Here is a 13743-nt window from a genome sequence, read left to right on the forward strand (position 1 = left end):
CTGCCCAAAATCATTCAGATGCAACAAAACATGTTCACTCTGTACACAGAGGTGATGAACGGAAGGATCACAATCCCACATACCATTCTCAAACCCATGTACCAGATAGAGGGCTCCCTAAAACCAAAGAATGGACCCCAAAAGAAAGAATCGAAATCAGAAGACCAGATCTCAAAGGTAGAGAGGAAAGCTGAAGAGAAGAATATAAAGGGATTAAACCATCACCCCCTATTTGTTTTTGTGTAAAGAGACAGGTCATCTGGCTCCACATTGCCCTAAAAATCTAAAACAAGATTCAATTGAAATAGGGTGTCCCAGAGGAGAAGAGTTGGAAGAAACAAAAACCGATCTAGAAACCTTCAGCATCTGTCTATGACCCTTGTAAATGGAAGGCCAGTAAAGATGCAAATTGATTCAGGCAGCAAACAGACCGCTATAAGGGATGATTTGGTGACAACAGCAGACCTAGAAAATGATAGTCTAGTTAGAGTCACATGTGTACATGGAGATAATGAAATCTATCCCAAGATACCTGCGTACATTAACATCAGGGGAGAATCACGGCTGGTGTCAGCCGCCATTATTCCTGGACTCCCCGAAGAACTCATTGTGGGAAGAGACTTTCCTGGATTTTCTACTCTCTTACAAGATCTCCTAAATTCCCCTAGCGAGTTTGTACACCAGGCTTGTTGGCAACCTGACTATTGCTCCCAAACCTTTCGGGTGTGGGAGTGGACAAAAACCAAATTTCAAGAGCCTACCATTAGCCAGGAGGTACCTTTTGGACATCCAAATGATCTAATAACATAATGACCACCTCGATCTCAGTTTGTAGGATATCTTTGGGAGAAAAACCCAAACACCCTGCCTCTACTAGACCAAAGGAAACGAAACTCAGGGAATATGCGAGAGTACCTGGATATATCTTTTCCTTGCTCTCTCCATGGTTCTTAACTTACAGCACCTAGGAAAAGACCAACCCTATCCACATGGCATAGGGGAAGGCTATGTGAGAAACCAGAAGGTGTCTCACCCGCTAGTCGCGGGGACATATCATCCAGGTGGCCAGGACACATCCATTGCTTTTGGATCCAGATCTTGGGGGTGGACCAGTGCGGGAGGATCATCTGGATCAGGGGTCCTCAGGGAGTGGGACACTGGATGGTAAGATGCAGTATCTCACTGTTCCCTATAACCCTTGTATCCCATCCTATTCAATGGGATGTTTAGAAACTCAGCCCCCCCCGGACAGCCCGCTGTGGGAGAAAACAGACTCACACCTGAGCCGTGTACCTGACATGTCCCAATACTATGGTCAGGTGAGGTCAGACAATCACTCATACCTGACTTCTATCATACTTCCCCACATGGATAAAAGGCAGAGCACAAGAGCACACTCTGAACGAGGCAAAACACACAAAGTTACAGCAGTTTCAAGATGGCAGTTGAACAAGGGGAGAAAGATGGCCAGGCATAAGAGGTTTGTGAGAGGGGCACCACCCGCGACCTCGTTGATGGGAAGCCGTTACTTTCAAGAAACCTTCAAGACAGAAATCGTAAGACCAGGAAACAAGGCTAAAGAACTCTGCATTGTGTGTCGTAGATACTGAGGGTCTCCCAAGTGATTGGCCAAGGCGGGGAGAATCAGCAGACACCGTGGTATCGTCCTTGGCTCCAAGAACAAAGAAGTGACAAAGAACAACACAGCCGGTGAGTTGGCGAGGCCGGTCTGTGCTGCAGTCAATGTTGCAAGCAGCAACATTGTAAATGGAGCGCTGGAAGAAACATTGTTAAGCACGTATGATGAACGACACGAGTGAAGCTAAATTGCTGGTCAATATTTGAACATTATAAGAAAAGATAGAATGGCACTGACAGAGTTGTCTGGCACTGTGAATGTGCTCTGTCGAAGGTCTTTGTACAGTCTCTTGATGAAAGGAAACAAAAGCAGAAGATCGATGCAAAATGTAAATTGGGTGAAGTTTATCAAAGTGGTCCTGCGACGGTTTAAGCAAAACCCATCGTATTTTCGCAAGTCTTCGATTCTGGTATCAAAGGAGGATCTGAGCCTGGAAGAGGGGGGATCCATGGTCTGAGTCTGAACAAAGGAGACCAAGTTGTGAACATTGTAGAAAAGGCATCTGAGCCTGGACAAGGGAGACACGTGGTCTGAGCCTGAAGGAGGGAGACCAGTCCTGAACTTGTGAAAGTGAAACCTTGACAAACGAAAGGAACTTTTGTGTTTTGTTGGCTGCATCAGGCCCTCTGCATTAAGAGACTGTCATTGCGAGAGAGACTTTGGCGGAAGGCCCTGATGCCTATGTGTTGAACTGTTATCACGTGGCCAAGAAGCTGGAGTGTGTGCAAAGCCCGCACATGCCGACTTGCCCCGTGCTGAAAACATGGGCAAGGGAAGCTAACTGCTGAACTATCCTGACATATCATTTCTTGAACACTTTTCTTTTGTGTACATTGTTATCCCACACCGTTTTGTATTTAGAAGTAAGGATTGGCAATAAGTTTATTATTATAGACCCTTTTATTTTCACAGACTGCACTAGGACTGCGTTATTATTATTTGATGGTCGTAGCTTGTCCCATCCTTAGATTTAGGTTTAGCTAGGTGTTTTTCCAACCCATTGAAGTTCAATAAACACCCTTGAACTGTGATCACTTGTGTCTGTCTTCACTGTTTGATACTATGCCTTCTGTGAGAAACCTGAAGGTGTCTCACCCGCTAGTCCCCGGAGATCTGTCATCCAGGTGGCCAGGACAAGGCCATCGCTATTGGATCCAGTTCATGGGGGTGGAGCAGTGAGGACGGATCACTTGCATGAGGGGTCTTCAGGGAGTGGAAGTGTGACACCGAAGGTTGAGACATGGTACCCCCTTCCTTTATACACCTTTTCCCCATCCTACCCTTTAGGGTATTTAAAAGCTCTTCTCCCCTTTTCCGACACGAACACATTCTTACACAGTGACAGACAACGGACTTACACCAGAGCCATTTACCTGACATGTCCCAACACCAGGGTCAGGCAGAGTCAGGCAATTGACAATAACCACACACACCTGACAGCCCTTTGCCTTACCACAGGGATAAAAGGCAAAGCACCAGAGCACACTACGAAAGGGGTTAACCGCACAAGGCAGCAGCTCTTCCAGACTGGCAGCTCAAACGGAGAAGAAAGACGGCGAGACCCGAAAGGATGACAAGGAGGGAAGTGCCCTTGCCCTTTTCAACCCAGACCCGCAAAGCCTCTGTGAAAGGAATCGTTGGACCGGGATTTACAGCTGGCGTGTGGTGTAGCAGATGTCAACGGTGCACGGCCGCCTCCCACTTCGATAATGCAGGCGGGGAGGCACACTTGCTACCGTGGTGCTGTCCTTGACTCCAGAAGCAAGACGAGCCAACGGGTTCAGCACAGCCGGTGAGTCGGAGAAAAGCTGATAGCAAATCGAACTGTGTTGAGCAAAGTTCTTGTGTGTGTTTGAACTTTTGGGAAAGCCCAGAGAAGGGCCAGCTGCAGAGTGGTCAGATGCCGCAGGAGTGCTCATTCTAAGGACTCATTCTCTGGCAGGCCCCATGTTTGTGTTGAAACTACAAGTACCAGAAGGTCATAGGGGAGAGCAGCTTGAGGTGTCAGAGTGGCCCTACAAGGGTCACGTCAAATCCCTTGTACAATCAAAAGTCTATGACCCATTGCCAATAGAAAGCTGGGGAAAGGGAAACCACGCTTTCTGATGAGATGCAACAAATCAAAACTCATGAACTGTGTTAAAGATGGCTATGTGAACCCGATTGAGGGATGCCTAGGGAAAAGCTAAGTGAAGTGAATCGTGCACCGTGAGAAAGCAAAATGAACTGTGAAATTGGCAAATGTGAACCCGGTTGAGGGATGCCTGCGAATCGGGGTGATGCATGATACACCGAGAACATTGTGTTGATATTAAGAGTGAAAGGCCATAGTGAACCCGACGGATGGAGGCCAACTTTGCAAGAAAGATCAGAGCCCGGCGGAGGGAGATCCCAGGGGGGAGGAGCCCAACATGCAAGATCATTGAAGGAACTTTTGTTTGTTGTTTTGGTCCAGCAGGCCTTCTAAGGCAAGAGACTTTGTAGAAAAGAGACTTGGCCACTGAAGGTCCAGGAATTGTGAACCTCGTGCTGGAGAGGTCCAGGAGTGTGCTGCGCTCAAGAGTCCCACCTTGTCCTGACTTTTCATTTTGTGTACACTTCTTTCTTTTCTGGGGAACATTACCCCACACTCTTTTGTAACTTAGTGGTACGGTTTGGCAATAGGTCTTTCTTAGCATAGGCCCTTTTATTTAACAAGATGCCATTACGACTGCCTTATTATTATTTGAAGGTCGTAGCTTGCTCCCATCTTAGATTTAGGTTCAGAATAGGTGTTTTCCTCACCCATTTACACAGTTTAATAAATACCCTTGAACTGTGATCACTTGTGTCTGTCTTTACTGTTGCCACCATGAGTTCCTTATATATGGGATGTGACTCAATTGAAACAAATTGGGGAACCCTACTATTTCAAAAACGGAGTCATCGAGTTTCTAACCCCTCTGTTGCCACAAAAGTATTGATAGTTTTCGATATTTATAGCAGTAGGGAAGGGAGTAATGATTCCTACCAATCTGGTTTTGATATCCCCTCCGGGGTGTTACATCAGGTTAGCCACCAAATCTGACATAGCATGGAAGTTCGGTATAGACATTTTAGCAGGCATCATCGACCCCGACATCCGAGGGGACGTAAAGGTTCTCCTACAGAATCATGGCATAATCCCATTTGAAGTATATTGTGAGGATCAAATTGCTCAAGGAATTTTTGAAAGGTCACTGTTCCCTCAGTTTAAAGAAAGTGAACCAAACCAAACAGAAAGAGGTGCATTAGGCTTTGGGGAAGCTGATAAACCTTCTAAAATCGAAGAAAAGAAGGGAGAAGAGCTCACCATCTATCACGAACTAGCCTTTGCCCAAGCGAAACGATCCCGCTGAAGCCTTTCTACAGGCTAATCCGGAAGGAGAAGGTATAGAAAAAGGGAGCCCCTTTTTCTTCTTAAAGCAGGGATTGTTGTATAGGCGGGAGACATTGACCGAAGGATTAATAAAAACACAGTTGGTGATCCCCAAGACCCACTGCAAGGTACTAGAGATTTTGCATTCCCATCTTACCGGGGGCCACTTATGAAAATTCAAAACCCAAGCACACATCAGTGGGAAGTTTTACTGGCCAGGTATCCACGCTGATATAAAGACCTTTATCCAGACGTGTGAAATATGTCAAAAAACCAGCACATACGTCCCATTGCCTGCCCCTTTGAATCCATTACCAATCATAGAAGTCTCTTTTTCAAAAATCGTGATGGACATTATTTCTACTGTATTTTTCCAGGGTTGGCTTTCCCAAGGAAATATTGACCGATCAGGGTTCACATTTTATGAACAAGCTCATGGCAGAGGTCAAAGAGCTACAACATATTATCACCTTATGAACTTCTGTGTCCCATCCCCAAATCGATGGCTTGGTAGAAAGATTGAACAAGACCCTAAAATTAATCCTGCGAACATTGGTAGACAAGGACAGGAAATACTGGAACTGAATGATCCCGTGGGCACTATTTGCAGTGAGGAAAACCCTACAGGCCTCTGCAGGATTCTCCCCTTTTGAATTACTTTATGGCAGAGAACCCAGAGATGTCCTGGACGTGCCCCAGAAAACCTCGGAAGAACAAGAAAAGGAGGCCATTCCCATTTCGCAAACCGCTACCCGAATGCAAGAACATATGAGACTTGTTCGAGATCTAGTCTGCACTCATATGCATTTTGCGGTCGTAGGTTTGCTCCTTGGGAGTAGGTGGACTGAAATGTGGTGGCGTGTCACTGATGGGATGTACTAGAAAAGAGAACTACTCTTACGGATACCGGTATCATCTTGTGTAGATGAAAAGACACTGCGACTTAAATATGGGAAGGAATGTGAATTGAACCTTCGTTACCAGCACTGCCAAACAATAGAAGAGATTAACTTGCAGCTGACACCTCATAGAAAGAGACGTGGCCAAGGAACAGAAACTCACCAACTGGGAGACCGCCACATTGAAACCATATTCTGGTTTGTTGCTATAGAATTCCGCAAACTGGAACGGATGGGATGTCACCTATTGATAGCTGAAAATCCAGGAATTAGGAAACACAGACAAGGCAGATAGGCTCCTATCAAACTGTCAACACACACAAATGTGATCACAAATTGATTTTTTATATGTCCTGAGGATGGCTGCGGTAGGAAAACCATGCGGAATACCCAGCCGACACTCGAGTCGAGTTTATATTGGTTCAAATTCATTTAGGATAACAATTTGGACAGTTATACAAAGTTTGTGGAGACCTACTGTATCAAAACCATAGAGGGATACATGCAATGATAGTAAATTGTTGGTGCATTTATGGTTATAAAATAGCATTTTGCATTTAAGGTCGAACCGTGTGACCCACTTTCTTGAATAATTGTTCTTATCACGTTTTCTGACACAGTATGTATGGAGTTCATTGGGAATGAATGAGGTTGATATGGATGAGTCAGAATGCTAGATTACAGATGTTGTGTGTGTTGGTATGATCAAAATGTATTGTTATATTACTGATTGACCCATGTATTTTCAAATGACATGACATTTTGCATATTGGGCCTCATTACGAGAATGGAGGTAATGAAAATAGGAAGGCGGAATGGTATTACCGGCATCGTTAACGGGTCCGCGCCATTACGACCCGACAACCCACCAATACCGCCACCGCCCGTACCGTGCCCCTCCATACCGGGTTGCGTGAGTACACGCGCCCCTTTGCGGAGGAAATACTGGGATGCCGGTAATAGGAGGACATCACAAGTTACGTGGGCATGCACTTACCGGCATCCCGAAGGCGGTAAATAGGGCCTGCACGAAGGCGGCCCTACAGGCATTGCAGATCACCCGTAAACAGCAATCTGCAGTGAAGGCAACTGCCACAGGTGCACACAATCACCACAGGTGGAGTCAATGGAGCCTGTCCCAGTATAAAAAGAGTACACCCACACACCACACCCTTTCCCACACCAAAATGATGCCACTAGCTGTTGCAATCATGGGGCTAGAGGACATACCTATACTGCTACAACTACTGCAACAACACCAACTACAATAACAACCACAGGCACAGGCAGCACAGAGGAGACGCAGGATGAGAAGGAGGGTGAGACAGGCCCAGCAATTACCACCAGTGCAGCCAGTAGTACCTCGTAGGCAGCCACCAATCCCTTGCATCAGACCCAGTCCACTCAATCTAACCCCTGAGCAGATCCACACCCTGTACCGGTTGGACCGGGACACCATAACCACCATTGTGGACATGATACATGACGACATTGTCAGCCTCATTGAAATACGCACTGCCATCCCCTCGCTACTAAAGGTGGTGTCTGTGCTCCACTTCCTGGCCACAGGCACCTGCCAGCACACAGTGGGCCAGCTGCATGGCATATCATAACCACTCTTTTCACGCATGCTGACCCAAGTGCTGGATGCCCTCCTGAAGCACGCTAGCACCCACATATCCCTACCACGGACTGGCCAGGAAATTGCCGACACCAAAGTAGGCTTCCATGCACTGGCAGGCATGCCCAATTGCGTCGGTGCCCTCGACTGCACCCATGTCGAATTGGTAGTCCCTCATGCCAAAGAGGCTGTGTACCGCAATCGCAAGCAATACCACTACATCAATGTGCAGATGGTATGTGACTCCAGCAAGATCATCACACATTGTTGCGCCCGATATCCCAGATCTACACATGATGCCATGGTGCTGCGTAACTCCACGCTACCCCGTCACATGGAGCGACATACTGTACGACGTGCCTGGCTGCTTGGTGAGTTGCCTGACTGGCCCATGGCAGTGCATCGGTGTTGTGAGGTGGGGGGATGCATACGCCATCAGGGTGGGAATAGGCGGTGAGTGGACAATTCACTCAGAGCTAAACACTTCTGACCTGAACATCCCAACCCGAACATGACACATCACTGCCACACATTGGACCAATGCCGTATATCAATGACAACATGTAAGACACACAACCAGGCCACCATGGGAATGTCAAGCAATGCATGACCAAACATGCTTGCAACTGTGCCAATGTGGCTAGTGTGATCATGCACAGAGTAATATACACTGCAATCATGGGAGGCAAGACATCGTTCTGCATCAACAGTACATCCTCATCAGCATGCAAGTAATCACCCTGCATCATCTGTTCAATGCCATCCAGACTAGCACACCATATTGCAGTACACAATGCATCTAAATAATCTTTGTGCATACGTAAAGGGACATGTGCATATCAACAGCAAATAGCTGCAGCCATGGCTGTGAATCCTGAAGGTGACAGCTCAGAGTGACTCACACAGACCTCTTTGTACTCCCATGCAGGTGATGGAGGATATCCCTTGAAGCCGTGGCTGCTTACCCCTGTGCGGAACCCACAGAACAGCCATGAAGAGGAGTGCAATCGGGTTCATACCCGTACCCGTGTCGTGATTGAGCAGACCTTTGGCCTGTTGAAGGCGCGGTTCCGCTGCCTAAGCAGGTCTGGTGGAGCACTCCTTTATAGGCCTGAGAAGGTGGCAAAAATCACCATGGCCTGTGTCATGCTGCACAACATGTGCGTCCGGAGAAATGTACCACTGCCACCTGACATTGACATGCATGCACCAGGTGAGGATGATGAGGATGAAGACGGAGGAGAAGCAGCACCCCTGCCAGTGCGTGAAGCACAAGATGGCCGTGCTGTATGCCAATCACTGATTGACGAATACTTCTGAACCTCAGGGATGTTGATGGATATGTGTCATTGCTACACCGAGCACTGGGTCCATGTGGACATGCACACAGGGTATGTGGGGAGTTGGGCACTGTGCACTGTCATGAATAAAATGAATACATACGAAATGAACAATGTCAAGGCATTAAATGAATTTTACACAACGGGTGTATTAATGTAAACTACAGAAAAGTGCCTCAGCCCTTCCCCATCCGCCCAACACACCAAAACTCCCCATAACCCCAATGAACTCCCCATACCCCCAATGAACTCCCCATACCCCCCAATGAACTCCCCATACCCCCCAATGAACACCCCCTTATTCACCTATACACCACCGACACCATCTCCCCCACTCCCATTGTTGACCCACACTATTTTCGTGCTTTCTTTATGTCCGAGGCAGCATTTCTGACTGCCTCGCACTCCGCCTTGTCAGTCGCACTGGGCAGGCGAGTGCCGAGGATGCAGCTGTGGTGGATGGGGTGGATGATGTAGTGATTGGCACGGCTGGCGCCGGTTGTTGCTACTGCATGTGTTGCAGTATTTTTTTTTTTTTTGTTGAAAAACTACACTTTCTTTTGTACAAAACACACACAAAAAAAAACTTTTGTTTCAAAGAATATAAAGAAGACTCCAAATCTTCGTGGCTCCATCTATCTAAGCTTCAATCCACTCCAAAAGATCGAGGTATTCCAATCCACACAACCTGCCACCTCTCTAAGTGGGGCAGCCTTAAGCTCATCAACCCCAAACATGCGTACATTAAGTAATTAGAGGCATACTAAACAGGTACATTAGTCCTTCTCAGCATAATAATAGCGACAGCCATTAAAAAGGAAATTTCAATAGCGCATTCAAATAGTTCACAATAGCGCAGACGTGTTTGACGTTGTTGCCAGAGGAAATCAAATGCCACCACGACTCCATGTCATCGTCTAAAGGTGTGAACTGACCAAGATGTAAAAGACGCAAGTCATTAGTTGCTTGGCAGTCCAAGATTAGATGTTTCAAGGATTCAACACAGGCAAAGCAGAATCGACAGTAATTATCAGCTATAGATGGATCTTTACGGCGCCATAAAATTTCCTTAGAATTTAGAATATTAAGACGAAATCTCAGAAATTTCTCATGGTAGTAGCTGGTATAGCATTGGGTCAGGTAAGAAGCCTGGACATTTAATTTTTTTTGCACGTAGCCTAGCGAGCTTGTTGAGGCCATTTGATTTCGCTTTTCTAAATTGACTATCCAAGCCCACGCCTCAAACTTCCTTTTTGCATGTTTGGGCCGAGAAATTAGATCAAAATTACATATATCTGCCGCATTAACCCAGGCTTGTACTTTTATCTGCCATTGAGCTAACAGGCTAGGGTTAGATGCGACTTGCATATGGTTGAATATATAATAAGGTGAGGCTTCGCGCGAGCAGGACATCTTACGCATAAGAGAAATGGACTTCCAGATAACATGGCTGTAAAGGGAGTTCAATGATAATTCGTAGCGAATTACAGCCATTGAAAGACAGCGTGGAAGGTTGAGTGCCCGTTTCCAAAAGCGGCCTTCAAGTTGGTCCCATGTTGACTCCTTTATATTCCAACTTGCTTCGGCGCCAAACGTTAGAATGGGCACTACCTTTTGCAGATAAAATATTAACATCGGTTTAAGTGAGAATTTCCGGAAGTTTCTGTTCAGTTTTGCTGCTTGAAGGGCAAGTCTTGAAGTTTTCAGTTTTAGATCTTGAATCCATTGAAATTCAAAAATGGAATTATTACATTCCACTCCTAAATATCGAATGGAATTGACGGAAGAAAGAGAATTGCCACCAACTGCCCAAATAAACGCTCTATCTTTTTTGCTTTTAACTGACCCAATAGAAACGATTTTCGTTTTTTCTGAGTTAATAGATAGGTCATTGGTTGACAGATAGTCGTTGAGGCAAAGAAGTAAACGTTGGAGACCAATCTGTGTTTTGTCAATCAAGACTAGATCATCAGCATAGGCGATGTGACTTACATGCACATGATTTATTTTGGGTGGAAAACAATGGACCTGGGTAAGAAAGAGTGGTAAGTCTGCCAAAAATAATTTGAAGAGGTCGACGGCCAGGGGACACCCTTGTTTGACACCACGAGTTGTTGGGATGCGTGATGATAGATCGCCGTATTTATTTAAACGTACTCAAATAGAGGTATTTGAGTGGAGTGCTATTATAGGATTAAGGATAGCAGCTGGACAGGTCCACTTCAATAATTTTGACCAAAGACGCTCGCGGTTTATTCCATCGAACGCCTGCTTCATATCAATGAAAGCAAGGTGAAGTTTCGAGTTGGATTTTAGAGTTTCCAATTTCAACAGCGAGAGTAAGGCAAGATTGGCATCCACACCTACGCCTTTAGAAAAACCAGTTTGCCGTGCATCCTGAATTCCTGCTTGATTGGCCCAACTCACAAGTTTCGATCTTAAATTTGCGCCGAAGACTTTCCCAATCGAGTCTAAAAGGGCAATAGGCCGGTAGTTATTTGGATTATCCCAAGAACCTTTCTTGTGAATTGGGACTACAATCGCTGATAACCAAGACTCAGGAAGGGTGGAGAGATTCGCAATTTTCTTGAAGAGGTGATCAATGAAGAGAGCCCACGTCGGGGCATTTTTCTTGAGCATCATGTTGCTGATGAGATCTGGGCTGGCAGCTCTGGAATTTTTGAGTTGCGAGATAGCTCGAATAATTTCAGGCTGTGAAATTTCTACGTCCCATGATACATGGCAGTCTCGTTCCCAGGTCCATTAAAAACTTGAAAGAAATGCTTATGCCAAGTATCTCCCCCGATGGTATTTTGAGTTGAGTTTAGGTTATTTACGTAGCCCATATTCAGGATGTGCCAAATGTCGCGTGTGTTCTTGGTTATTAATAACTTCATCATTAATTCAGCTCGGTCTTGTGTAATGATCGCTCTATGTTATCTTGTCCAATTCCGATAAATAGCTCTTCTTGTCTTTATTGCGACTGCAATGGCCTGGGATGAGGGGAATTTTCTTTTTAGTTGTCGCAGGTCTCTTCGTAATTCTTTCTTCTTATCTTGCATTACCTTACTGAATAGATGTTTGTGGCATTTCTGCTGTAACCCATGGGCATTGGAATCGGTGACATGTAATGATAGTAAGGGAAAGTAATCAACCCCATGTGGAGTGGAAATCAGCCTTTCTGTTAAGGAACCAATCTGGTTGGCACTAATCCGGAGACGATTTCCACTAGAATTTGTCTCAACCGGAACAATGTATCTTAAAGTTGAGTGCGGATTGGCCAAGGAACATCCACGTGTTAGAAGCATGTGGCCACTGTCAGGCATTTTTCGAGCATATAAGGTTGTATCCTTAGTCTCGAAGTGGCTTGAAACCCAAAAATAATCGATGATACTGTGGCTAGACTCACGGTGCCACGTTGGTTGTGCAGGAATATCACCTCTGACTGCACCGTTCAGCAGCACACAATCTCGCATTTTCATTGCGTTTGACCATCTTCGTTCCTTTGCGCCAAGTTTGCCTTCGGCGATACGATTATAGCTTTGAGTTTTCTGATTATAGTCAAACCAAGAGCAATTGAGGTCGCCGCAGCAGATGATTGTCAAGTGATTAAATTTCAAGGACGCATCGTCCATCAACAGACAAACAGAGTCAACGAACACTTTATCACTTATTTTCGCCGAGTTCCAATAACAGTTTATGATAAGAAGGGTCGAAATTGACTGCGCGGTATCACTCAAAGAATGCATTATTGAGCCTTGCACGTAAGAATTTGGATTAATGCAAGTCGGGGTAGACCAGTTTTGAGATAACCGAACCATAGTTAAAAGGCCCGCACTTGGGCGACCTTGTTGGTTTTTGATGGCTGGGTTAACTGTTATTGCGAAGCCATCCCTCCTCGGCGCTTCGAGAAGCCATGTCTCCTGCAGACAGATTGCGAATACATTGTCAAGGATTACTTCAAACCTATTGAACAGATGATGAAAGCCGCGGGTGTTCCAGGAAATAACTGAACAGAGAGCAATCCGGATGCTCGGTCGTAGCTAATTTTGAGAAAGGGTTTTCGAGTTGTAGGCTTGTTTGTCTTTAGACAACCTTCTTGGGCCCTGCAGGACAGCTGAGCTCAAGAGATTGCGTACTTGGGACACCTCTACAACCTTTTTTGCAGCAAAATTGTTTGAAAGATTGCACGCCATCTTCAATTTTGAAGAGACCGCTTTGGTACTCACTAAAGCAGATGCTTGAGGTACTTTGACATTTGGCAGCAGAAAGCCTTTCCTTACTTGAGAACCACGTGAAGGAAGACGTGAAAGTGAACTGGTCACTTCACTCAAGGTCTGTGGGCCGTCTTCTTCTTCAGAAATGGAATACGTCGAAAGGTCACAAAGATCCGGTGAGGAAAGAGTCGCCGACGAGTTTACTATGTCGTCATCTGAAATTATTCGGCGTCGTTTAGTACCTGTTTTCGTGTCTTGCTCTTTATTGTGATTTGCAGCTTTCGACGAGCATTTATCAGGCCCCAAATTTCGTTTGAACGAGCCCACACGAGGCGGGGTAGTGAGGTTTCTTATAAAGCTTTTTGATGTGGAGCGAGCCGTTGGATTCAAGTGCCTGCCTTTATTGGTCGCCCTTCCTTTTTGACCAGATGATTGTGATTTATCTGACTGCACCTTTCCAGCTGTTTTTTTTAGTAGTCCCACGGCACCTGTTTTAGCAGGTCCAGAGAAAATTCCAAAGGAGGAGAAAGGATTTCTTGTTGTGTCTTTTAAAGGCATTACATGGGTGGAGTGAATCCCTTCAATTAAGGACACTGTTTTGTCAGCGACCAGAGGAACTAATATATCCTG

General features: G+C 45.7%; 1 protein-coding gene across 1 annotated transcript; it reads left to right on the forward strand.

Moving 5' to 3' along the window:
• The first annotated feature begins 4638 nt into the window (after positions 1-4638).
• Positions 4639-5016, forward strand: LOC138554069 (uncharacterized). The gene has a single exon (XM_069642577.1). The coding sequence runs from the start codon at positions 4639-4641 to the stop codon at positions 5014-5016; it is 378 nt and encodes a 125-aa protein (XP_069498678.1).
• The last annotated feature ends 8727 nt before the right edge of the window (positions 5017-13743 follow it).

This window comes from Ambystoma mexicanum, chromosome 1q (genome assembly GCF_040938575.1).
Source record: "Ambystoma mexicanum isolate Mex_15411 chromosome 1q, UKY_AmexF1_1, whole genome shotgun sequence".
NCBI lineage: Eukaryota > Metazoa > Chordata > Amphibia > Caudata > Ambystomatidae > Ambystoma > Ambystoma mexicanum.

Bases quoted from the DNA above. Each gene is read 5' to 3' on its own strand.
- LOC138554069 (XM_069642577.1), top strand. From the start codon at position 4,639: ATGATTCCTACCAATCTGGTTTTGATATCCCCTCCGGGGTGTTACATC.